Source organism: Streptopelia decaocto (genome assembly GCF_964273445.1).
Source record: "Streptopelia decaocto genome assembly, chromosome: 2".
Lineage (NCBI taxonomy): Eukaryota > Metazoa > Chordata > Aves > Columbiformes > Columbidae > Streptopelia > Streptopelia decaocto.
Window position 1 is genome coordinate 61,111,839 of NC_138655.1, and position 27,143 is coordinate 61,138,981.

The window sequence follows — 27,143 nt, forward strand, 5'->3', positions numbered from 1 at the left end:
TTATATTTGCAATAGAATAAACATAAGTACTGTTTTTATGCTTGCCTACCAGGTAAATCACCCTTTTAAAAATACTACAGTACTACCTGCTGCAGAGTACTTAAAAATACAGATTTAAGAGTTCATGTTGGCTACTCTCTTTTTACTTGGATGAGTTGGTCCCTGAAGAACACACAAATAAAAGTAAAATCTTTAACTTTTCAACCTTTTCCACTTAAAAGTGCTTATACTTTCTCTCACAGAAACTGTCCTACTACTTGCACAAACGATGCAATCACAAGAAAGACACTGTCCTGTCTTCAGTATGGAATACTAACAAAACCTTTAAGAGCAGCTGCAAGAAATCCTGAGGCATTAAGAGAAAAATGTGATGTAAGGCTTAGTGTCATGACCAGTTGTGTATTTTGATGATCAGATTTCAAGTGGTGCCTCCATTTTGCCTGTTTCTTGTAATAATTGCCTTTCATACAGCAAGACTATTTTACCACAGAGTGGGACATGCAACTCACCCTGCTGCCTTTTGCACCAGGTATATAAAAAGGAACTTGGAAGAAGATTAGCTAAAGATTTTATCAAACCATGTAGTATTTTTGGAACAGATTATATTTTCTTTCATAAAAAGGGCTAATGCTGTTACTTAATGTCACCAATTTTCTTTGTGGAGGTTCAGCGTTATGTTCTCACTTATACAAAGAAAGGAAAATGGGAGTTGAAGAAAATGAATTTTGAGTAAAGCCTCATGTAATTTTCCAGGTTTGATCATACAGGTGGTAACTACTCAGTTTGCTTCTGCTGTGCAAGTTAAAATCAACTGTCAGCTGAAATTAAAGCAGTGTAAACATGGCATAACACTACAGCAGGTTTAGGTCCATCTCAGGCCTATCTGAAGAAGTAAGAATGCATTCTTAGTCTTCATATTTTCAGGAAGGACAAGATTATGGTCCTGTTATTCCAGTGAAGATGTGTGAGAAAAGCTCTGCAACAGTTACCTCCATTTTTGAAGATCTCAGAACCGTCATTTGCTTGGGTCTGCTGCAAATATATATTCTTGTTTATGAACAGCAGAAATAAGTTAGCAATACCCTGAGGAAACTCTGCTACGCCTTGTATCACTTTTTAGGTTGACAGTGCTGCTAAAGACTTGCCCACCTCTTTATTACTGCTAGTAAACTTTCAGGCTACTAGATTGGAGTATTGGGGTAAGGACAGCCATACTCTCGTGTTTCATTTCCAACAGTGACACCAGAATTTTCTGTAAAACATTCAATTGTATAATTAAGTCAAATGCCTTGGAAATCAAAATTGCTTTTTAAAGAAAATTAAGTACTTAAAAAACAAAACAAAAACAAACCAAAAACCCCACAAACAAACCAACCAACCAACCAACCATTGGAAATGCAACAAAAACTCAGCTAGAATAAGCAGTGACAGAATTCTTAACCACTGGATGGCTGCTGCACCTCCATTGACTTTGGTAGCTTCACAGCGGGTCAGAGAACATGCTTGCACATCTCAAAGGATCAATGCAGCCAGAACAATTCTACATCTTCATTTACAGGCTTAGCAGTGAGGCCAGTGACTGAAGACTTTGGGACTGGGCTACCATTTCCTTGTGGTGCCACAAAAGAAAAACTTGACTGGCCACTTGGCTGTGCAGTATGAGTTTTGGCGTCTGTTACTCTGGAATTCATCACACCTGGTCCACTTGTTAAAACATCTATGTGATTTCTTCCCCATCAGTAGTCAAAAAGAAAGGAGACAGAATGCAGCTGATCCTGCTTGTTACACTGGCTAAGGACCAAACACAGAAATATTTCCATTTCTTCATTAGGCAACCTTATACAAGTCAAACTAGAACTGAATCAGCCTTAACTTTATTATCTTTGAAAGTTACATTAAGAAACAACCCTGTCACTGCAGTACAGGTCTCCTACTGTCTCTGCAGTATAGAGCACAGGTGCTTCCACATAAACACTGCTTGCATGAACCAAAATGCTACCATAATAAAGTCACAGAAGGCAACAAGAGAGCTGTGCTTTTTTCTTCACTAAGTGCTGTGAAACTACACAAATTTGCTGCGGTTTCAAACACGCCATGTAATGACACTGGAGTCCCAATCTCACATAATTTTATTTTTTTTATACAGGAGTAGTAGATTTGTTCCTAAAGTTACTTCAAATAACATGAAGGATCAGACACACACATTCAATTTTTATATTAATGCTTCTTGTGAAATAAATGGTATCAGATATGCATTGTTTCCAAAGCAACTGAATGTTATGTACATTCAGTAAGAGCAGGTATCAGCTCAGCTGTGCTGATGGTTGGGATACCAATACATAGGCCAATACATGAGGCAAATATTTAGGTTCAGATCAGACAGAGGGTCCCAACCTGGGAAAACAGATGAAATATGACTTCAAATTAATTTTCTAATAGATAGTATATGTGATTTTTCTAATGAATGAATGCTGCATTGTTCAGATGCATCACTTCCTGCCTACCTTTTAAATACCCTACTAGAATACATTTAAGTGAACTATTTTATGAAAAAAGTACTTCTGCATTTAACAAAACTTGTCAAAAACTGTTATTTACCAATAACATTCTAAATAATCTGAACAGAACAGCACATATGCTGTTTTACTACTAGGCACAAAAGTCAATGTTCTCAAAAATAGTGTAGATTATGTAAGGTAAGACATTTTCACAGTATGGCTCTCGCAAGAAGCAATTATTTAACCATAGAACAAGTATCTATAAAGAAAAATAATCCTAGAAATAATTACAATATACCCAGTATCAGAAACAGACTAACCATGTGATGTTCACCAGAGAAGAAAAACATCCATTTATCAAAACGTCTCTTCAATTCCTCCTATATCAATTTTATATATATAAATATATATACACAAGTGCACTTGTTACTGAAAAACTTGCAGAAACAGTCTTGCTTATTGGTATCAACTTTAAGCATCAAAAGTTTAGTGTGTTTTTGTGTTTGAAGGAAATTTGTGACCCAGTTAAGTCAGTAATTTGTTCCATACCAGTTATTTACCTTTTTGGTGCTTATATAAAGCACCAAATTGACTATAAAATACTCCTTGGTTTCTTCCAACCATATGAACTCAACACAGACTTTACCCTCTGAATCTGCATAGTCTGTGGTATAGATGTGACCCATGTAGTCATAGAGGCTGGATGCCTTGGAAGACAGTTCCATGTAGACTGGGGCACTGAAACACCAGAAGGGCTTCCCAGTTTCATCCAAGAGGGTAAAATCCATCACGTAGCAGTCCTACAAACACAAGCAGAAGAAATTATTTACCTGTGTCATGGCACAGTAGTTAGATCTGCCCCTGATTTTAGGAGAAACATCAGAGTTCAGAGAGGCATTTTTGATATGAAGGCTAAAAACTGAAAATATGATTGATAGTGCTCTACTGACTACTAAAAGCTACAAATACTTGGATGTTTCCTACAGAAATTGAAATGCAACTTTCAGACATCAAAAACTCCTACAGAAGGTAGCACTGCCAACCTAAATCAGACATTAATTCTTGAACATTTTAAAGCCTTTTAGGATCTGTGTTTCTCAATTATTAGTTACCTTACCATTCAAACATCGCTAGTCCTTCCGATATGAGAAAGAAATCTAAGTTTAAACTCACGTGCTAAACTTGTGTGAATGCAGCAACATTTGCAAAGATTCTCAGAGACCACCTCCAGGGCACTGCACACACACAACAATTACCCTTATATGCCAGCTACAAATGAAAGGTATACAGCACTTTTTGAATGGCTGCAAGATTCAGTTCCCAAAAAGGTAACATTAACATATCGTTTTACCCTTTGAATAATTCTTCCTTTTAAAAACTCTTGAAAATATTTCCTTACAACACGGCACAATCAACATTATTTTATAATGCTAAGGTCAGGATGCCAATTCTTAGGCACTTGCAAACTGCTGGTTTCACACGTGCCTTAAAAGCACATGGGTTGTGTGTCACTGTTAATATCAGCTGTTACCTACTCTCATGAGTTCTGAATCACTAAATGAATCAGATTATCTTAACTAAGATATTCATTACTTCCAGGAATACCACACACTCCAAAAGTGTAAACAAACCAACATCACATATTCTGTGCCAAAAAATTAATTAGGTATGGTATATTACAAAGCAGTGCTTCCATCGATTTCAAATTTCTTTCACTCTCACTGCACTTCAATGAAACATACAGAGCAGATGGCACAAACACAAGAGGTAACATGATACAGTTTCCCTAAGTTTGTTACTATAGCCTACACTGGAAATACAAAATTCAAGCCAAATCTGATGATCATTTAGTAACTTACATATATGAGCTATAAATTTACTTCAAACAAGAAAGAATGGTCAGAATTTCTGGTCTGACATCTTACATATCAAAGGCCAATTATGAAAAAAAAAGCAAGGTGGCCTGGAGTGTTGGAGGATTTTTTCTTCCCATGTATTTCTAGCTATCTGTACTTCAGCATCTCGGTTTTTTATTAAAAAGTGCCCCAAAAAAAGAAAAAAAGTTGGCTTTTTTTTTTTGCTTAGAGTATTGGACAAAGTTCAAATAAATTTGAAGTAGTGGCACGTTCTCCTGGCTGTTGCTGAGTTTATTTAGCCTTGCAATGTTTTAAGAGTTTTGGAGATTTATGTCAAAAGCCAAATCGAATTCTACCCACAGTTATGTGTTGGCATGTGCAATCTCTCACCACAAAATGAGGGGTTTAAAAATAAAATTGATATTATTTATTTTTTCCTAGAAAAAAAAAATACTCACAGCATCACTTATGCTGTAAGCACATAGGCCTGAGCTAAACTAAAGGCTACATTTCCACTGAGAGTTAATTTCCCAGATTTTTATGTGCTTCTCATTATTATTTTCACGCAAGAAGAAAAATCTGCCAAGCAGCTGTTAATCATAGAGAATCATAGAATGGTTTGGGTTGGAAGGGACCTTTTAAGGCCATCTAGTCCAACCCCCTGCCATGAGCAGGGACATCATCAACTAGATCAGGTTGCTCAGAGCCCCGTCCAGCCTGGCCTTGAACACTCCCAGGGATGGGGCATCCACAGCTTCTCTGGGCAGCCTGTTCTAGTGCCTCATCACCCTCATCAGAAAAAAACAAAACAAAACAAAAAACAATTCTTCCTAATATCCAATTTAAATTTAACCTCCTTCAGTTTAAAACCATTGTCCCTTGTCCTGTCACTACAGGCCTTGGTGAAAAGTGTCTCTCAGTCTTTCTCATAAACCTCCTTTATATTTTGAAAGACCACAAGGAGGTTTCCCTGGAGCCTTAATTTTCTGATATCTGCCCAACACAGCAGCCAGATTTCCTACCTTCTGTCGTATGCTTTTCAAGCAAATGACACATATTCTGTAATTACATCCTAAAATGCCACTAACTTTAAGCATGCAAGTAGTTCTAAAGAATTAATGGGATACACAAAATAAAACTAAAATAAACCAATTTTTCATAAGCCTCAAAAAGCACCTATTCTGCATTTTGGTTCTTCATGACTAATCATGGCAATTAAAGAAAGATGACAAACAATTGCCTTAAAAGTGTTTTCTTGTTAGCTTGAATTCCTTCTAATTAACAATACATAGGGGAAGGATTTGTTGTTCTTTTGAAAGCAAACACCCAACTCAAAAAACTTTAGTACAAAATGAAAAAAAAAAGCGAGTGAACAAACTTGTCATTATGCAAACAACGAATTTAAAGAAAAAAAAATTGCTAAAACTGAGCAATTAGAGGAGGACTGAAAATTGTAATCCAGGTTGAACTGCATTTGACATTCCTGACAAATACTAGCAGATTACTAAGTTTTAAGATAAAATTTATGTTCCTGATTGCACAGGAAAGCTGGCTGACACTGTAAACTATAAAACAAGTATGTGAATGTCTATGAGCAAAATATGATGTTATCAAACAGTATTCCACTCCACACTTACGCAGGATTAGCAGAAATTAGTTTTATTAAGTGCCAAAATTGAAATCAAATATTGTACTAGATATTTTTTTAGAATTTTTGGTACTTTTGAAATATTAATGCAGCTAAGTGCATATAAATATACGTACCTTCACCACTATTGCAAAATCTACAGAACTACTCTCAAACTTTAAAATAATTCTTTCAGGAATCTTATACAAGAGATCAAGTGAGAATTCCTCTAAAATACAAACAGTTAATCCAGCTGACCCATGTACATGACTCAAGAGCTATGTGCTGACTGCATGAATGGGGACTGGAGTTTCTGCCTGTGTCCATCAGCATTTTAACATTTTCCAATAATTTCGAACTTTCATTGCATGGACATGCTACAACAGAACTGCAGTGTTTCCCTGGGGGTGCAAGATTTCTTTCCAGAAGAAAAAAAAACAAAACACAAACAAAACACCAACACCAAAGAAAAAACCACACATAACCACAAAAAGCATATCTGCAGGATGTATTTTGGGCAGCATTTCCAAGTAGCGCTGGTCAGTCACAACATCTCTGCTGAGTGGAAAGCACTGGAGTCATCACACACACATTATGGATCTATCATGCAATCTAAATGCTATAACAGAAAGGATACAACTTTTTTCCCCTCAAAATTCACATCATTTTTGCAATATTTGAAATTATTTTTTTCTAGTTACATACATCTCACACAAATAAACACTTTTTTTTTAAATTATCATCTTCAGGATGCATAAACATAATTCTGTTTCGAGGTTAGTATTTCCAGAAACAAAAAAATACTTCTGACTTACCTTTACATTGCCTTTCAATGCATCTGTTTCCCAGGATAAGCCAAGTGTCCCAGTAAGAGGCACGTGCTTTGTATTATCCTTTAAGGTTACAACTGGGAGCCTCAAATATCCATTTGCAATGTCGCCTGAAAAAAATAACAATATAGAACTTTATACTACTACAAATCAAACTAAGCCCAAGTACACCGTAAATGTTCTCTCTGCTTCTCTCCACATCTCTTGTTTCCTCCCACTCACCAGTAAGGAACCCTGACATATACCAACAGCTAGATAGTGAGCACATTATAGAGAATTTAAGTTGCAGTTTGGGGCTTTCATTCCATGATCCACAGTTGAAGCAACAGCTAGAAAAAAGTACTTGGTATGTTTGATTATGAAAATCGGAATGCCACCTAAAATACTTATGCAAGGAGTAAATGCCACATTCAATACTTCAATTTCATGCTGCCAGTGCTCCAATCACTGCTCACTCCCCTAAAGTCAAGCTCAATACATAACACATGAAATAAACTATTAAATACTCCCCTATTTTGGGTTTGTTTTTCTCCCTCTCCTTTTTTAATCTCTCTGTTCTGTCTGGTAGCTCAAATAACCCTGTATGACAGGATATAAGAATAACTATCAGTCCTCCCTGGCAAGGACATTGCATCATTTAAACTGACAAGCAGTATGTGCTGATTTGAATCAAGTTTTTAAATTATGGACCTATTCATTTTTTAAATAGTCTTCAAAGACTCACTTTCATTTTTTGACAAAATTATTAAGATTTCTTTGTAATTTTTTAGAATTTTATTACTACATATAACCGTATTTCTTCAGTATGGCTTCCTCCTCCCTCAAAAGAGATTGACTTTTTTCAATTGTCTTGAAAAGGTTTCAAAAGGTTTGATGGAATAAAAACAGATTGTGAAACACATACCGCTAATAAATTAATGAAGCCCAGGACATCACTACTATTGCACAGCATTAATAACATGAACAGCTGCATTACTAGATAGATCACCTAAGGTATAAGTTATAAAAATAAAGGGAATACGAATATAGAAACATATATCACGTAAACAAATCTCAGGGGAAAGAAACAAAGAGCCTAATAGTTCAAAGGCACTTTTTTTAGCTAAAAGTCAAGCAAGTTTGTTCTGCTACCCAAGCCTTTGTTGCAAGGGTATTTTCACAGGGAAGGCTTAATGCTAATTCTGGTGGCAACAGCCAGCCTCACCATGCTGAAAAGTTCATTTAAACTTGCAAATCGCTTATCAATGACAAGCAAAAACATTTCAATCGCAAGATGTGATATTTTACAAACAAATCTTAAAAGCTTCCTAAACACCCAAAAATCACCCCATTACATTTTGCAAGCACAACACATCAACAGGGAACAACATTGAAAAGTGAAAGCTTAGACTACCTTATGGCTACAAAGCCATGCTTAAAAAGTTGAAAACCTAGGTAAATACATTTCAAGAATGTTTATTAAAAAGCTAGATGTGGTATTCATTGCTTCTATGAGTCATATGAAGAGCCTGTCACAGCTTCCTGAAAATAAGAAAAAAAGTTTCCTAACACTTTCCATTCAATTTGAAAGTGTTTAGCATATTCACCCTACAGTATCTGTCAAAAAGACCATATTGCCATTTCTGTTTAAATGGAAGGAAGCATAAAATAAAATGCTAAAAAACAGCCAAAATGTAGTGGCAAAATAGCTAGCTACTGCAGTGCAAGTATTACTAACAGAAAAAAAAGATCTGAAGCCATATATACTCCATCTACTTTGTTCAATGAAGTGTGATATTACTTTTTTAATTTAATGTTAAGAATTTTGCAGAACAATTTGAAAACAGAGCAGCAAAATGAAGTACAACATTAACGAACACTAACAAAAAGCAGACAAAAATGAAACTAAACACAACAAATAAATCAGTTTTTCTGTAGAACAAATTGACATTCACTAGTAACTCAGAAGTGTACAGCTGCCTAATGGAAACAAATAAACAAGTAAAGCTCCAGTGTAATAGCTGACAACTGATCTGTGTCTCAGGTTGTTCAAAGTGCCACTGGCATGGCACATCCGTAATTTAAAATAAATCTGGATTGGGTAGATAATTTAAAGAAATAGCAAGACTTCTCACTATGTAAGAGACCTCCATGCTTCAGAGCCCTCCCAGAGAACAGGACAACCGTATCACTAGAACAGAGCCGAAAATCAAAGCGCAAATTGTCAAATAAAACCAGCTTGGACAAACCTGCACTGTTGGCCATATTCAGAAACGCCATGTTTACCAGCAAGAGCAAAGGGAACACGAAATTACTGTGAAGATACGTGGCAGCAGCCAGCCATTAAGCTGCCTCACTACATTATTTTTGAGCACAAATTATGGAGGAAATCAAGCACTTTCCAAAAGAATCGTTGTGCATTTTGCCTGCAGAACCCTGGCTTCAGCTGGCTCATGTCCTCTGAAAGCACAATCCAGTGGCTGCCACACAGCTCAAGGACACAAAACCTAAACAGTTCAAAAACATTCATGATCATAAAACAAATCCTGTAACTAGCAAAATGAGATGGCATCACAGCTGTAGCTCCTGGACATTTGCTACAATTTGCATAAACATCAGCTTTATCTTTAACAGAAGCAGCTTCTAAGCAACCAAAAAGTGATATCAACAAAGAAAGTGTGCCACATACTGCTGTCTCTTGTACAGCTGTATTTCTGGAAGCATAAAATTTTCATTTCAGAAGACAGAATTTGACATTCACATAAGAAAAAAAAGGTAAAATAAACTGGCCCTCTGGCCAATTTACAGAAGATTTTATTTTTTTGAGGGTATAAAGAAGATGGCTGTATTGAACAACACCTCAGGACAGATTTCTATTGCTACCTGGATAGAATTTCACTAAAGTTTTATCCTTATAAGTATTCCTTTATTTCGAGCTTGGAGCTTTTCGGGAATCTGAAAACACATAGCTTTGAAATTCAAAGGACTACAACACTCCACACAAGGCTTCAGTTTAAATGACGGTACTTAGAATCATCAAATACAAATTTTAAAAAAGAACAAAATTTCTAACGATTTAACACTGTAAAAGACTTAAGCCTGATAACAGTGCCCTCTACTGTCTTCATCAAAGCAGTATTTTTTGAAATCAATAGAAAGTTCATTAGTAGTTATCAGAAAAATACTGGGAAAAAATAATTCATTTTCAGTGTTCAATTTTAATTGTTTAATATTTTAATCTGCCTCTGCTGACAAAAAGGAAGCATTGTTTTCAAGTTAAGTCAAGAGATAGATCACTCACATTAGAATTATCAAGTTGGGTGGTACATGAACAGCAAGGATAGCAAATCACATCTCATTAAAAGAAATGCTAACTGTTGAAAAAAAAAAGCAGCGCAGTTAAAAACAATCACTGAAATTGTTTATCACACAACGAAACAATATAAGAATAGGCAACCTAAGGTTGACATAAATAAAAGCTATAAATCTTAAAGATCACAGTATCTTCTAAAAATGTATTGACATATTTAATCTGTCAATGCACCTAAAGTATACTTAAGAATTCTACAGAATAGGTCCCCAAAATATGTGAGGACAAACTTACTCTCCCTCACAGTATAAAAGTGAAAAGAACACCAACCTGCACCAAAAGCTGTGCTGCTGCATTATTAACTCAGCACCGAATCAAACAAAAATACCCTGACAATCTGCAGACCTTGTATCTCAGGCCTGACATTGTGTCAGTGTTATAGCGGGCAGACTTCACATAGAGCGAGCTTGTGAAACCACACAACACACCACACAGATATAAAGAAATCACCTAACAAACAAAGAGATAGCTTAGTCTTAAAAATCCATTTCAGTTTCTCCCCTTAAAACAGACATATTGGATGTAAAAGGAAAAACATAACAGCAGGGATCATTTTAAAAACAGACATTACTGTTCTGTCAACTCTACCTTTTCTGCAGAAGAGGCTCCTGAATGTCCCACACAGGTAGGTGCAGCTTCTACCATGCATATCAAGATGTAGACTGTAGTCATGCAGGCCATATTCTGGGTCAATGTCATCCAATACAGGTTTATTAGGTGGAAAGGCATATTGGCTTTAAAAAATAATGATAATAGAATTAAGCAAGGGAGAATGACTTCACAGAGACACAGTAAATAGCCCTAACACTACAAATCTCAAAGCCAAGTAGCTACAGACTTCTCTGGAGTAGCAGTTATTGAATAATTTTGTCCGTGCCTAACCTAAAAGACAAACTAATGCACACAAATGGCCAGAAGAGCCCAAATCCCAGGGGCAAATGAGCAGCCTCTCCACAGGAGCCTATTTGGTAGTAAGGAAGACGGTGTTAAGTCTCAACTTCTGTGTGAAAAGAGCCACACTAAATTATAGTGGGCACACAGTACTACCAGTAGATACAACAGTATCTGAGCAAAAAGCTGAGGTGGGCTAGGGGGAAAATAAATCCCCAAAATCATCCTCTAAAGCTAAAAAAACTCCATCTTTCTAAACAGCTCACAGTGTATAAACAGTTATATTATACACTGCAATGCACACATATACACAAATACTTCATAGGAAATCCAGCTAGTTTTTCAATAGGACTGAAAAATAAATGCAGGTACCTTACCAGTTTCCTAGATTTTTTTTTCTCCCATTACACAGCTAAAGATTATTTTCTTGTTTCCTAAAATGTCTCCCCTCTTTTCTAGGTCCTTCAGAAAGGAATAGGGAATAAAAAGACTGTATGTGGAAAGGGAGAAAGCATATGCAGTGTATTTCTATCTTTCTTAATACAGCAAGTACTCATACACTTGTATGTTTAAATTATCTCCGTAATACCATAACAATGGCAACATTTTAGTATGAAAATACTTCTAGAGCTTTGTATATAGTTACCATAATGGTTGTTTATATTAAACAAGAATAGTTAATTACTGCCTAAATATAAACCTCTTACCAGCAGCCAATTTTAACTGTAAAACTCAAAGCTTTATTCAAAAGGTTATCTTTATTAGCCACAAAGGAGAAACCAAAACTTACACAGTAGCAGAACCCAAAGTGCTTCTCTCAAGAAGTTGATGATAATGAAGACTCGCCATAACAAAAGCAATTTCATTTTTCTCCTGAAAAGTTAATTAAAGTAGAAGTATTTTCATCTGGAAATACTTTTTTTTTTCCGCAAGGTCTTCCTGAGCATTAAAATTCATAGATAAATGCTGCTGCTCATTACTCTGCCAGTAACTGTAATGATATTAATAATAATGGCTTGCTTAAACACTTGGAGGCCTATAACTGCTACTGTCTTTTCACAAGAATAGAGAATATATGTAAAAGATTAGCGCATTTCTGTATTATGGGGAAAGAGGGGGAACCAGCTATGTCAGGGTAAAAGCAGCAGGAATCCACAAATTGTACTTCTCTAGCTTCTACTTACCACTTTAAACCAGATACCTAGAAAGGCTCAAACAGGCCTTATTCCCAGCTACTAAATACCTAAGCATCAAGCTTATTTTAATATGTAAGGGACTATTTACAAAGAGGGCTAACACCAGTGAAGAATACAGAGCTATTCAACAGAAACATTGAATTTCAAAGTAAAACCCCAGATGTCTTCACCAGATTACATGCTCCTGGGAAAATGATATGAGATATCTCTATAGGCCTATATATCTCAAAGGCAACTTCAGAGCTCAATGTGAGAACTAAACATAGCCAAAGGTATCTATTACTTCAAGTACACAGAATGCTAGGATTTCAGCTCTTAAAAAAAAATAATAATTTTTTTAAATGCATTTTTAAGTCCTACATTTGCAAACACATAGGTTGATAGCAAAATTATTCCCTATCAGCAGTCTATTACTGTCCTGAAAAGTGGGTAACTATTGTTTACGTGTCTCGGGGTTATCAAAAAGAAAATTACATGCCCTATTTGAACTTTTTCTATTTTTAGCTATTCCTGTACATTCGTAGTGCAAAATTACAGCTAGAACATATGTAATGACAGAGATCTATCAGTCACACAGAGGCTCTCAGTTTTTCTCTGACCAAGTAGCAGAAGGCCCACATAACATGTCCTTGGTTGTCAAAACTACTAGCATCAACGACTTCTGTTACACAGCTATGTGTAAAAAAAAAAAAAAAAAAAAAAAAAAAAAAAAAAGTAGTGTGGCATTTACAAATATTACACCCATCTAGAATTAACTGTCTAATGTTACTCTGCCTACATAGAGATTAAGAACAGTTGTTCAGAAAAGTAAGCAGGAAAAATATACTAGAGTGAGGCATTTGATGCTTAACAACTTTGTGTAACTTAAGTTATGATGGAACCATTCCCAGGTGCTGAAGGAAGTCTCTTTCCAAGCATGGGAACGGGTAACACACTAGCTAGACCACAGGGGCAACACAGAGACACCAATCTACTAAACTTCTGAATATACAGAAGAAATGACTGTTCAATTATCAGAGCTTTTCATAGGCTGAGACAACCCATTACAGACTCAGGCAGGTCAGCTTTCAAGGTCAAGTTTTCTAAGAAAAAGACAGCTTTAAGAGTGAACCAAATATTCCTTCTGTGGTTTTAAACCATTCCTCTGGTGACTGTGCACACTGGAGGCAGCAACAGTTTCCAGTTGGAAATGAGACAGAGTTTAGAACAACTGTTCACAGGCTCCTTGAAGGAAGTTCCTTGCCAGAGCCAAATAACTTCTGTCTACATCATTAGCATGACTGGGGGAGGAGGAAAAGGCTGCCACCTCTGAATTCAGACCAAGAGCAGAACATCCGAGATGGGCTTCCACAGCACCTAACTGTAAGCAACTTCAGGCAGACAGTGAGGTCACAGTGTATTCAGTGCAAAGACACAGATTCCTTTAGAGCAGACATCTAGTTTGGATGTTCTGCGCTGCTCTCTGAAGACATCCATCTGCACACATAGCCTGCAGAGACTAACCCCTTAACTCAGACAGTTAATATCAAGAACTGAATGTCCCCAGACAGGCATGATTTTCAACATTGTTACTGCTGGAGCAGGATACGACTACCTGGTGATGTAGATTAAAGGAAATAACTAGCCAAGTTGCCTTGTGGGAATTCATCACTTCAAGTGACAGGGACAGGGCAAGGCATGAGTCAAAGGAAGAAGCACATCTCTCCTCAAACCACTCTATTTACAATGTCTCTAGGCTACCAAACTTTGACACGTGAAGACTGTCTAATAAATACAACTGAACACAAAAAAAAAGTCACCACAGTATCTGATATACTATCAGACATAACTATTCTTTTAATTGGAGGTGGATTTTTTTTTAATACAATAAATCATCAGCTAGCTGTCCTTACCTGGATTTTATTGTAGTTACAGACAAGATCTTTCAAAATCGAAAGGAAAAAAAAAAAAAAGGAATATTAAAAACAAACAAATAAAACTTCCCAAAATCCAAAACTGCAAGCAAAAAGATTCAGTTTCTTCACGTCAGAGTAAAGTATTGAAACAAAATGTTATCTTACCTTCCAAAGTCCTACTAAGAGTTCTGGATTCAGACTGAAGAGCTGGACAAGCTTATCAGCACCAAGTGCTACACCACTTTCAGTCAGGTTTGCAAGATGGTATTCAGCAATTAAGGAACGTTGACGAGGTCTTTGAAAAGAACATACAGGAAGTAGCAACATGACTATGTCTCCTTATATATGTAGAAGTTCAGGCTAATTTCATTTTTAACCCTGAAGTCTGACCAACAGCACTTAATGAAAATAGTTCTGAAAGCATTCAGCATGCACAGCCATACATTTTACCTTTGAACCATAGTACACTAGCAGGATCTCAGCACATTACAAAAGAAACAAAAGCCACAATAGGATGGCCTGATATACTACTTTAAAAAGAAAAACTTATGTGCTTGCCCAGTATTTCAAAATAGCCACAGAATTACTTTATAATTTGTTTGTACTACTATACCGGTACTAGATGGAATCACTGAACAATTGTCAGTATGAAGCAAGCTACTAAAAAGGTGAATTCTTCCTCCACACAAGTAAAATTCCAAGGAAAGCATCAAATCATAAATATAATAAATTAAAAGCTTCTGTTAGAGGAAGCTTTCCCTTTTTTAGAATGTTATTTCTAGAATTTGTCTGTCATCAAAGCTATTTAGCTCCATTTAGCTCAGATTTAACACCCTTTAACTCAAGTTCATATTCCACTGGCATTCTTATTGGCTAATGATGCACTAAAAACAGCAGAAAGTGGAGCCTGCGTTACCTACTCAGCCTCTACAGAAAAGGCTTCTCTTGATTTTTGTAGGCAAATACTTTGCTTCTGCTTGAAGAACCATGTTTTTTGTAGGTGAACAACCGTTCTCCCTTTTCAGAGCTCTACTGCTAGGGGTTTTGTGTAAGAAGCATGTAGCTGACGTTGCATATACTAAAATGACACATAAGACACAGACACATTGTTGTGTATTGATAAGGATCATGGCTGAAAACGTTGTGGTGAAACTAGTTCAGCCAGCCACAGGAGGTGATACATTTAGTATCAGGTGAACTGCGATTTACATATCAAGGACAAGCTAATGAGCCACAGACTAGGCCAGCTGACCAATACCAGAGGTGGAGGATGAGCCATAGGGCACATAGCCCCATCTTCTGATATTCCCAGCTTGGCAAACAAAGGGAAAAAGCTGAGATCCTTCAACATGGCCCAGGACTTGTCCAGACTTGTCGATCTTTCGCAATCACCCCTTTCCCCCGCAGACTTTTCTCTACTCGGAGAGCTATAAAAAAGCTCACCTAAAACAGCACAGCCAGGGAATCCTACCAGCCTCACCAAAGGAAATCCAGCACCCTGAGGACCCTCAACCCACCAGCCTCACCGAAGGGAATCCAGCATCCTCAGGACTCTTCAGCCCACCAGCTTCGCCTCGGGAACTGAACCGGACACCGGAGGACGCTGCGCTCCTGAACAGCAAACCCCAGCATCCTCGCCGTGGAACACTGAGCCCATCATACATCATCATATAAGTCCTGTCATCCACACTATGGGTCCATAAGAGAATGGATCCCTCACTCTTATTTCTTCCTTTCTCTCTGCTCTTTCCTTCTCTCCGTTTTTCTATACCCTCATTTCTTTGTCTCTCCTTTCATATTTATATTACTCTCTTTCTCTCTCTCTCTTATACCTTAGTTTTCCTTCCCTCTCTACCACTCTCTCTCTTTCCCTTTTGAACATATAAGGATAACACCATCTTCAAGCTCTGCTGTTGGATTCTGGTTAAATTTCATATTATAACTACTAATGGTTGCCAATACATCGCTCGTAATAGGACTTTTACTGTTAATGTGTTGTTAAGTTCTGTTATACTTTTGCCAAGTCACTATTCGCTGTAACTGGTATTCCAACACGTACTTTTACTAAAACTCATAATTGAATTGGACCCCGGGACTGATTGTCTGTCATTCACTTCACATAACCGTGCAGAATTAACCCAGAGTTAACTCACACCTGGTCTCATCTGTTTAGTCAGGGCACGTGTCACATTTAGAATTAACTCGTCCCTCATCTCATCTGTTGGGATGGGACACATGTGGAAAACTCCCTGACAGCAATCACATACATATATATCTCAAATGCACATTTTCAATTTAAAAATCTTTTCTCAGAATATAATGCCAGAAAAATATTGTACACACTTAAGTTACAAAACAACAGCCATCCAACACTGTGCTGTGGACTGCCTTTTTTTTTTTTTTAAATATACATATACACATTTATATATTGTACACACAGCCAAACAGCAGGTTCCCTAAATTCACATACGTACCTATCAGACAGAAGAAGATCAATGTTAGTAACATAGTTTACCGGATTGTAGCCACACAAACATTGATGAACTGTTCCAATCTAAGTGTCTCAAGTTAACCCAGATCTACATGTTTATTTCATGCTCATTTTTATCTATGCCTTAGATTCAGCTTCCCGAGGCAAGACCTATCAGTCAGTATGCTGCACGCTAGTAGCTACGTTAGCCTGTGAATTAATGTCATAGTTTGCTGGATTATTATCTATTTCTTGCTAAAAATCTCTACCAATGAAGGCCATAGGCTTTGGAAGAAATACTACAGAGAGGCTTTCTAAGAAAGAATTAAGTCAAACCAAGCTCAGATTGTTCCTACAGACACATAATCAACCAATTACAACAAAAAACCCACAAAAATCCTATGTTAAAACTCACCCATTCTTGCTGTGAGCTCTGCTTTGGTCAGGAAGCAACGGTGTAACTCCAAATAGTTTTAGGGTTGACAGGATGTCCAAGCATGGCCAATTTGTACTATACCAAAGTATAGTAACAGATGTGTCCTTAAATGATAGGTTTGCCTTCTCCATTACATGTTCCTTTCCATTTTTGTCCTTTAGAACAATTATCCAACTCAAGCCCAAGGCTCTGTTATTTTAGGAATTGAGAGGAGAGAGGGGTATTTAAAAAAAAAAAAAAATTATCAAAGTGACAAAATTAAACTATGCTTCCAACAGAATTTTAAAATTTCTACTAATTGCTATTTATGTTTCTCAGGCTAGGCCATTTATAGGCTACCACCATATCTTCCCATTATGATATACATTTTATAGCTCCATTTCCATATCTCCCTAGCATTTCCAAAGCCATTAATATTCAGTATATTGTTATTCAGTAAACATCTTCTGTGACAAGGCATTGCTTACTTCATAGCTTCTTTGTTTTTACATGGAAGACCTGTATAAGGATCTACAGGTTTAACAAGTCGCATTACTCTAGTTTTGACAGCAGCTATTTGTTTTAAGATGTATTCTTTCTTCCAGTACCCAGGCTTTCTATCACATAGAGGAATACAGCCCAAAGAAACAGTTTCTGTTTGGTCAGACTTCATTTTCCACATTGTCTTTTTTGCTTGAAAACAACTGGAATAGATTTTCAGCCAGATTCCACTAAAAATAAAAACAGAATAAAGAGAAAAAACACATAAATTTCAATAATAGTTACCTAATGATTCTTATATGCATGTCTCAGCTGCCACTCATCATAATGTTAGCAGAAAAACACAAAGGCATAGATTATCAGTAAACTGGGTTTGATCGAAATCTAAATTTATAGAAAACCAGAAACTGTAGCATCGTAAGTACTAGTCAAGAAAATGTAAAAGCACAGTTATACACTCTTCCCTATTTTGACCTTCCGACAGCTTATATGAAGTCAGTTTCCCTGGTGCAAACATGAAACATGAAGGCAGAGGAACCAATAGATACAAGATGTCAGCATTTCCCATGGGCCTACTAGGTTATCTCAAAGAACATGGAATCTCTGAACACATTTCTTGTTCTGGATTACACATACCAAATGAGATCCACTTGTGACTTTCTGCTCTACCACAGAAAAAAAATAAAAAAAAAAAGTTAATTTTTACAATATGCCAGTAAGGTTGATAAACATCTCAAAGTAGGATCATCAGATATTGGGATCTTCCCACTGTTTTCTGCCTCTTAAGAGCACACTAGAGTATGTGGTTTTTAAAAAGCCTTCCTTCCACTTATGCTGCTATTTCCTTCACTGACACAGAAGCAGATTAAAAAACAAACAAGCAAACAAGCAAACAAACATAAAAACCACCACACAGTACCTCCCTGAGAGAAAGCTATTATGAGGAAACAAATAAAAGGTAACTTTTGTCTGTCTTCCTGAAAATACAGGATCCAGGAGGACGCTCAGAGACAGCATAGCCATACACAGCAACTTAAGTGAAAACTGATTTAAGGTTAAGCAGTTACTTTCAAAAATTCTGCTCAAAAACGCTAATGCATCCTCCTCACACAAAATCAGCTGGTGAAAAAAAGTGGTTCAACACCTCTTACCCAACAAAGACAGGCTGGACCCCTCCAGTTTCTCACACAGATCCAGCTGAAAATGGGGTGGAGTAGTACAATTAGAATCACCTATGTTTGGTGGTGGTACCACTGTCATGTCAATCCCCTCTGCACCCTCTTTTGAAAAGCTCAGAGTTGTCTTTTTGAAGAGATCAAAGAAACATGTAACAGGAATGATGGGTTCACCTCTTTCCTGTTAGGAAAATTATGAGATTGTATTTCTGCCCCTCACACCCCAGTATCCTTAACACAGTTCAGGGAATATTGAGTAAAAGAATTTACAAGAATTCAAACAACAATCTGTGAATAAAGGCTTCCAATAAGTTTTCTATTTTTAAAGTGCTAGCCACACAGCCTACATTAGTGCACTAAAGAAAATTAATAGCAACAGAAACAAATTCTCAAGAGAGATTCTCTACCATTTATCAGCAAGATTACCTTCACCAGTCCTCACTTATCCCCAGGCAAACTTGCACTAACTTGCTTTGTAATGCATTTTCCCCTCCTTAAGGCATTAAAGCATTCAAGGACTGAATCCATCCCAGACTGCCTCCTACCCATGAAAACAACTCTCACTTCATCAGCTGCTGAGAATAAGTTCCCACATGCCGAGAGCCAGGTTCTTCGTTATTGATGGAAACGTACTCAGCAATTTTGCAAAAACCTTCCAGCCTGCTGCTCTGCAGGTCTACGTACAATCTCCCACTGCCATTTTCTGACTCAAAGCTCTTTGAAACACATAGACCCATAAGCTTCCATGACTGGTAAAGGGGGGTTCACAGTCAACATGAGCCTCCAACTTCCTCTTCACCAAATTCCAGGGGGAGATTCCTATACGTAAAACAAAAATTCAAGATACCTCACAAAAGACAACCCAGTTATCAGATAGCATAAAACATTTCTGATAGAGGAAGGAAATTATTATTTATCTCCAAAGCAGCTAAGAATTGCAGAATGATGAAAACAGAGATGTCCTTGACACACCATCATCAGAGGAAACTGAGCTGTGTGTCATCCAACTGCTCTTAGTCAGCCTAAAATGTCCAGTAAGATGTCCTCTTATAAAACTCTCCTGTTAGCTAGAAACCCCTTCCCAAGACAGACATCCTTTCTTTCATGGGGAGAGATGCTCAGCATCTAGCTGCTCAGTGCTGAAAAGACAGGGATTAGTAGTAGGCATCTCCTGCATTTTGAAGGTACAATCTCAGGCAATGGAAGCTGAATGAAGACAGATTTGCCACCAATACCTACCACCCTTCTCCTCACTCTCAGTTACAAATTGCTTCTTCCTTTCCCAAAACAGCATTGTACAAGCAGATGAAAAATCAGTTCAGGCAGCTCAAAAATTCAGTCAGGGTAGGATGGCAGAGGAGAAAAAAAAAAAAACGAGGGGGGCTTGGAATCACAAGTGTTTAGGGAGGTATCACTACTCCTTCATCCTCAACTTCTGAGGAATTCACGGCAGACAAATCAAAAAGGCAACCAACAGGGAAGCATGAATTTGCCTCTTTCATAGCCGAATGTGTGCCACTTTTGCCTCAAAGTGTTAAGTATAATACTCCTCTCAAGGACTCTTATTAGATATTGTCACAACAAGCCAACCCAACCTCCTGCTGCTATCTCAAATGCCAGAATCACACACGCATCTTTGTCAGTCATCACTTGACCAAAATGGCAAAACGATCTTCCCCTGTGCTCTGGCTTCTCACCTTTTACACAGGCACTCTCTGCTGGTGATCAGAACCCTCAGGCTTTCAGACAGACCATCTGAGTTTCCCACACTGCATGACAGAAAGTACTGGGGCGAGGGGGGTGCAGAAAGGGAGGTCAGAAGCATTTCCTTGTCTTCAACAGGTACATTGAAGACATAAGTGCCACAGAACTGTTAAAGCACAGACATTATTGGAAGAGCTCAAAGACAAAGCACTCCATTAGGCAGCACAGATATTATTGGAAGAGCCCCCCCAAAAAAGCACTGCATTAGGCAGCACAGATAAATCACGATGAAAGACTGATGGCTCTGTTGCATCAAGGACAGCATCTTCTCAAAAGACACTCTGCCTAAAAGGCAAGATGAGATTTGTCACAGAGATATGGAGGGACTTCAATTCAAACTTCTGTTAATTCACCACAAGATTCAGGGGCTCAAGACAGTCCACGGAAATCCATCATGAAGAAGTGACGCAGTCACACTGAACCAGTCAGTCTCCTTGATAAGGGAAAGTATCTCTTCCTCAAATCCCATTTGCGCACACAAAGTAATCTCTGTTGGGATTAGAAAATGGAAACAGACATTCTTGAGATGAAGACAGATTAATCAGCTTCCCTTGAACAGCCACAATTTTATCCTACCTTACTATGCTGAAGTGGAAAACACATATTAAGATATATAATTTATGTCAACTATGCAATTTTTATCTACATGCATCTCCTGACAGCCTCAAAAAATAAATCTGGATTATGGCCTTCCTTTTAAATTCATCACTTCTAAAGGTGTCGATGCCAACGTTCACCGATTCATTGCGCAAGTTTTGGCAAATGAGAAATGGATAAATATGAGATGCAGCAACTTCCCATACATTAAGACATTTTCTCATTTAAACAACATGAATGCAGCAGAATTCTAGAAAAAAAAAAAAAGATACACAGACACCCTAGTTATCGCATACCAACCTCTCGATCCTTTCACAAGATTATCATGATACTGGTAGGAGCAATTTGTGAACTCTGTAAAAGCAATTACTCTCAAAAAAAAAAAAAAAAAAAAAATCACAGTATCTTCACTTTTTTTTTTTTTTTATTTAGAAGCCACTGAAATCTGACAAAAAGAACAACAGATAAAACCCACTAGGGAATCACTTGACTAAATCAAACCCTCTGCAAAAACCTGATGAAAGAGCTAAATAAATAGTACTTCAAAATTATAAAAGCTATGACAATTCTACAAAGCTACTGACTACACACCACTAAGGATTGCCTGAACAAAAAAGCTGTTGGAGGTACATGTGAATACAAACAAATATATGCAAATTTTACAACAAAATAAATGCTAATAGCAACATTTCAAAACACTGTATTTAGTTTTTGCCTCATAAGTCCCATTAAACTCAACAGGGCTTGCACAGCTAGAATTCCATAAAACACATTGCACTGTGAGTTATGCAGTACATTTTCAGCAGAGTAATTGCCAGTAGGTACATGCATCAGTGCTCTGGCACCAGTAAAACTAAATTAGAAAGACTCATAACTCAGGTAAACTCAACTGCTGCACGATTAAGATTAGCACTTATGCTTCACTCTTCCTTACTTATCGTTGGCCAGATGATAGAAGCGCTTATTTACACAACCAACAGACAACAGGGACACAGCATCCAAATAGGAAAATATCTTCATCAGCATTTCTGATGGCATGCTGGAAAACAAGAGAAAGACAAATACCATTGGACTTGCCTGCAAATTCCAGAAACGACAATGGCAAAACATTTTGATTCCAAACAAGAGCAAAACAAAAGATGGAAATTATCAGCTTGTAAGCACAGAAATTAAAACTGACCTGCAGAATTAATCTGCAGAGTTTGGGTTCCAATTTGTCTCTCATCGATGTAAGATATTTGTTTAAATCTTTTCACCCCAGCTCATTCAAGTGGCTCAGCACAATCACATAAAAAGTTATGGGTTCACATTTTCATTAAACTTTGTTAATTTTAACCCCATTTGACATGAAACTACCTCATTCAACTTCAGTTTCTCACTGCTTGTATCACAATTTTAACACCTGGTCCATAACCACCAGCATTTACCAGAACTGCGTATACTCGCTCTTCTCCTGACTGTGGCATTAGATCTCAGGATGGACAAGGACAGGTATGTCCTAGTCAAACAGCAAGATCATGCTTTACCTCATCAAAACCTTCAAACCATGTGGGCCCAAGAGTGTCATACGGTTTTAATTTATGTCAACGGAAAGATGTGAAATTCAAAATAAGAGCTGAGTGGCATCTGGAGAAAATTAATGGTTTTTTGCATCTGTAAGGCTGCCTGAAATGCAGGTGCCAGTCCAAGTACAACAACTACAGCGCAACCTGGAAATGAGCCACTGTGATTTTTGTATTAACAGACAGAAACCTCGTACCCTTCAAGAAGTATCTGGTAGCTGCACTGAGTTTTTAAAAAAGATGCATTTTATACTCTTTTTGGATCATGAGAGTATTGGAACATCAAAATCACCACTGAAAACACAAAATGCTGTGAAAGTCGACACCTCGGTTGTCTCTCTTGTCCATTTACCACTGGGTCATTTACAACACTTGCCAATTTATAATACTTTATTCAGAAGCATGTAACTTTCAAGCAGAGTGATAATAATGCCAATACTCCAAGGTTTCTATTAAAACCCAAAATCTTAGTTGCACTAAGATAGCAGTGACCATGACAAAACTTGCACAGTTATTATGTGAAATAACTCAAACACTAAATCCAAAGCAGTCAGTGCATTTATTACATAGATACTTTAGAAATTCTCTCTTTAAAAGTTGCAAATTAGCTAAAATAATATGCTTGATCCAGCTTTATCAACTGTAGTTTTTGCAACATTATTTTTTCTTTGAAGAAAGCTGAAAAAATGATTTTTTTTCTTTTTTCTCTTGTCTTTCACACTAACCTAATAGCAAAAAGGATTGAATGGGCCACCCAATGGAAAAATGATAAACGATTACGCAGGAAGCTACAAAATGTATAAAACAAAGAAAATTAATTAATCTCATAACATATTCTTAGATGGTTTTTGTAGAAACGTAACTAATTTTCAAAAAGAAACAATTATATCAAACATTAGCATCATATATTAAAACAATTATACCAAAAGTGCCCATTCACTGTCCAACAGGAAGAGAACCATTTACCTTGCAGCAAATATGCAGCAGACATGTTATTTCTCTCCCCTCATCCCACTCCACCATCCTAAGCCTCTCTATACAAAGCAACCACCATCAAAAGAAACATCTGAATTTTAATTCCAAACTGGCTTTTATTGAAGTAATACAATAAGAATTTTTATTCCCAAGGAACACAGCCTATGATTTGCAAAGGTGTTGCTGAAGGCTTTGTATGACTTGGAAAACCTACATATTTCATACGAACTTAGAAGAGGAGATGCGGGAGAACCATACCAGAAAACATCAGAAAGTCAACCCAAGGATCACAAAGTAGGCCAGGAAAGCAAATATTTTATTTTCCACTCAGAACATCTGACATGGATATCTCCAAGGTACAAACATGACTGTAAGCAATCAAAACATGGTTGATAGTCTGCAAGGGGCCTTCCACCCTTGCTCCTAAGCTAAAGACATACCTTTCAATGCACAAATTAGGTTTAGGTTTTATGGAAGGTGTCAAATGCAGACTTTTAATCGCAGCATTTACAGTTTCAGAACATTCCCCAGACCTGGCAGCAAAGCTTCTTGACCTGTTTCTAAAAAGGAAAAGCTGTTAGGAGTCTCATCACCACAAAATGAAGAAATATGCACATTATGCACACCTAGACACCATGTCTCAACTAAGACAGGATTCAGGAAACACATCACATGGTAACTCATTACTATCAGTTCACAAATTTGAACAATCACCACCACATTAAAATACCTGACATCAGGAAGATGTCAGATTTAAACTCACAAGTGTCTCTCCTCATCTCTCACAATACTCAGAAAGGAATTGTGCCGCACCACTAAATCAGTTTAAATCCAGTAGAGATTTGTTAACATTAGACAGCTGCACAGCTATGGCCACCATAATCAAGCTCCTGATAGGCCCTTGCAGTAAGTCAAACTCACCAATTAATCTTCTGTTTTGCAATATCATTCCAGGGATGTTTTTGAGCCATCCAACTTGGCTCTTAGATCAGAGCAACTAAAAACATTAACTCTGTCCCAGGGTGTTATCTTCTTGTTCTCAAACTAAGTCCAAATAATGACATGCTAGCTATGAAAAGGAAAGGTTTCTAACTGCATGAAGAAAATTAACTCATTTTCAGTCAAACCAGCACAATACCCAGTGATGGCACTGAGCAGACAGAGCTCCCCACATGCTGTTAGCGCTGATTTGTATTGCCAGCTGACTTTCCAACACCTGGTCAATCCAAATCTGTGTTTGTAAGCAACCAATCGATGTTGGGCAAGAAAAAACTAATTTTGAAGTACGTGAGTACTGCATCCATTTAATGTACTTTTATTGATGTAAGAATGGTTTATGCTCAAAGACTGGAAGAACAACTCTGCCCTACACTGTCAACTGTGCTATGTTAAATATATATATATAAAAATAAATACACACTCCCCCCCCACATCTGAAGTTTTACTGGAAATAGTTATACGCATGAGACAAAAAGACATGCACATTTCTGCTTGGGTGCCAATCACTGATAGACTAACAAAAGGAACAACTACTAAAAAAGTAACTGTATAGCAAACATGCCCTGAAGGACAAGCAAATTATTTATCCATGTATTTATTACCAAGAATGCACTTAGATAACGATATGAAGCTGCAACAAACTACATTTTTCAAAAGCCATTAAAAGGATTTAGAGACACAGGTTGTGTTCAACAGCAGACTACCACTTCTGTATCACTCTGGGCAGCACATCACAGGCTATTCTACCCTGTGTCTATGCTGAAAGCACAAAGACACCCAGTTTGGGCATACCCTACAGTGACATACCTACACAGACTCCAGGTACAAGAGCTGGAGCCTGGATTTTACAACTCACTTTACCTGGTACCAAGCATAATGTTCATGGCCTGTATGCAGTATTCCAGGTATGAAGACACAACAGCATATTTATGGCACAAAGTATTTTTAAAGTATTGTGTGTGCCAAGATTTGAAAATAGTATTAACAAAATGTTTTTACACCACATTGAGAAAGCTCACCTGCCCAAATTAAAAAAATTGATAACTGTTAATCCCCCTCTTTAGAGACTTCTAGTAACAACAAAATGTTCTTGCTTAGAGGCACAACAACCTCAATTGCTATTTCATTAGCTTTCAATTTCTGGGATTTCAGTTTTGTACCAGTATTTTCACTTTCATACCCTGTAGTACTTCTAACGTGACTTTTTGCTGGTCAGGGAATACATCTATTTCAAAGAATGTATAGAAATCTGTAGCTTGTCTCCTTCTCTAAATGTTAACACATACCTGGGGATAAACAGAAATAACAGTAATGTTTTGACCTTTTTTTTTTTTCTATCAGCCAACAATTCAGAAGTCTTTTAAAAATGTGAGTATTATCCATTCCATTTACAGGTTAAAAAAACAGGGAAAATGAAACAACTATGAAACCCAAGGTTGTACCAATGGGTTAGAAGAAAAAAAACTGCTTTCTCAATTTTGCTTCTAAGACTGGCTTTAGATTTTTGGAAGCTGAACTAGTACTATAACAATTAAGCTAATCACACCTTCCACAAAGAAATCCTATCATTTGTTACAAAGGCCTAACTACCCTGAACTTATATACATTAGCCACTACACCAGCTATACTTTGTTGACAGGCTAACGCTTATTACACCAACTCCTCTAAGCTCAAGCACATACCCCAGTTAAAGCCTCACTACCTAGAGAACAGTGCATTAAACCCAGGCCTTCCCCACACCTGGAAATGGCTGGGTTTACTATGACAAGGTGCATCACCTCTACAAAGACACTGGCCTCCATAGAGCCAGAGGGAGGAGAGCACCATGCACAAGAAAGTGCAGGCCTGAGCTGTGGCAAGATTAGAGCTGGAAACCAGAGCCCTCGGGTGAGTGGAAGGGGTTTCCCAGAGCAGCAAAGGGAGTCAAAGGAAACCAACAATCCGCTCCCCGCGGACAAGGTGAAAAAGGACGAGCAGGCAGCTCGGGGGGGGCAGAGCCCGGCTTCCCGCTCGACGCCCCCGACGGACTCCCCTCAGGCCGGGCAGGGAGACCGTTACCTGAGCCCGGCAGCCCGGCCAAGCCGAGGGCCGCTGGCGACAGCAGTGGGGGTAAAAGGCCGCGGCAGCCCGACAATGGCGGCACCAGGAGAAGCTGCCGCGTCGGCTCCCGCCGCCGCGCCGCGGCCGTACTGCCGCAGGGCCCGGCCGCGACCCGTCGCCATGGCCAGCTGCACCGCGGGGCTGCGGCTTCGCGCCGGGGAGGGGCCGCTGCCGCGTCCCCCGTGAAGCCGCGGGGCGGTGCCCAGCCCGGGGGAGCGGCGTCCGGCAGCGCTGCCCCGGGGAAGTGGGCGGGCGTCCGCCGGGCCGCCTCTGTATTCCTCCCCTTTGCCACTGCCCCAGCGAAAGGCGGTCTGTGGGGATTCATGGTCGCACCTAAAGGAGTTTGTTCTTAATTGGAGGGCAGGGACACCGCCTCCCCGAGGCGTATGAGGTATCTATGTTGGCAAAATAAAGACACATTAACAGAATCACAGAATGGTTGG

The 27,143-nt window shown here is 38.1% G+C and overlaps 1 protein-coding gene across 1 annotated transcript; it reads right to left on the reverse strand.

Moving 5' to 3' along the window:
- Nucleotides 1-2,124: 2,124 nt before the first annotated feature.
- FBXO15 (F-box protein 15) lies at nucleotides 2,125-26,901 on the reverse strand. Its single transcript, XM_082045270.1, has 10 exons — nucleotides 26,659-26,901; nucleotides 24,042-24,161; nucleotides 21,999-22,103; nucleotides 17,516-17,758; nucleotides 17,028-17,237; nucleotides 14,308-14,437; nucleotides 11,842-11,924; nucleotides 10,749-10,894; nucleotides 6,797-6,921; nucleotides 2,125-3,298 (listed from the first exon to the last, which is right to left on the reverse strand). The coding sequence occupies exons 1-10, from the start codon at nucleotides 26,820-26,822 to the stop codon at nucleotides 3,029-3,031; spliced, it is 1,596 nt and encodes a 531-aa protein (XP_081901396.1). The 5' UTR covers nucleotides 26,823-26,901; the 3' UTR covers nucleotides 2,125-3,028.
- Nucleotides 26,902-27,143: the final 242 nt, after the last annotated feature.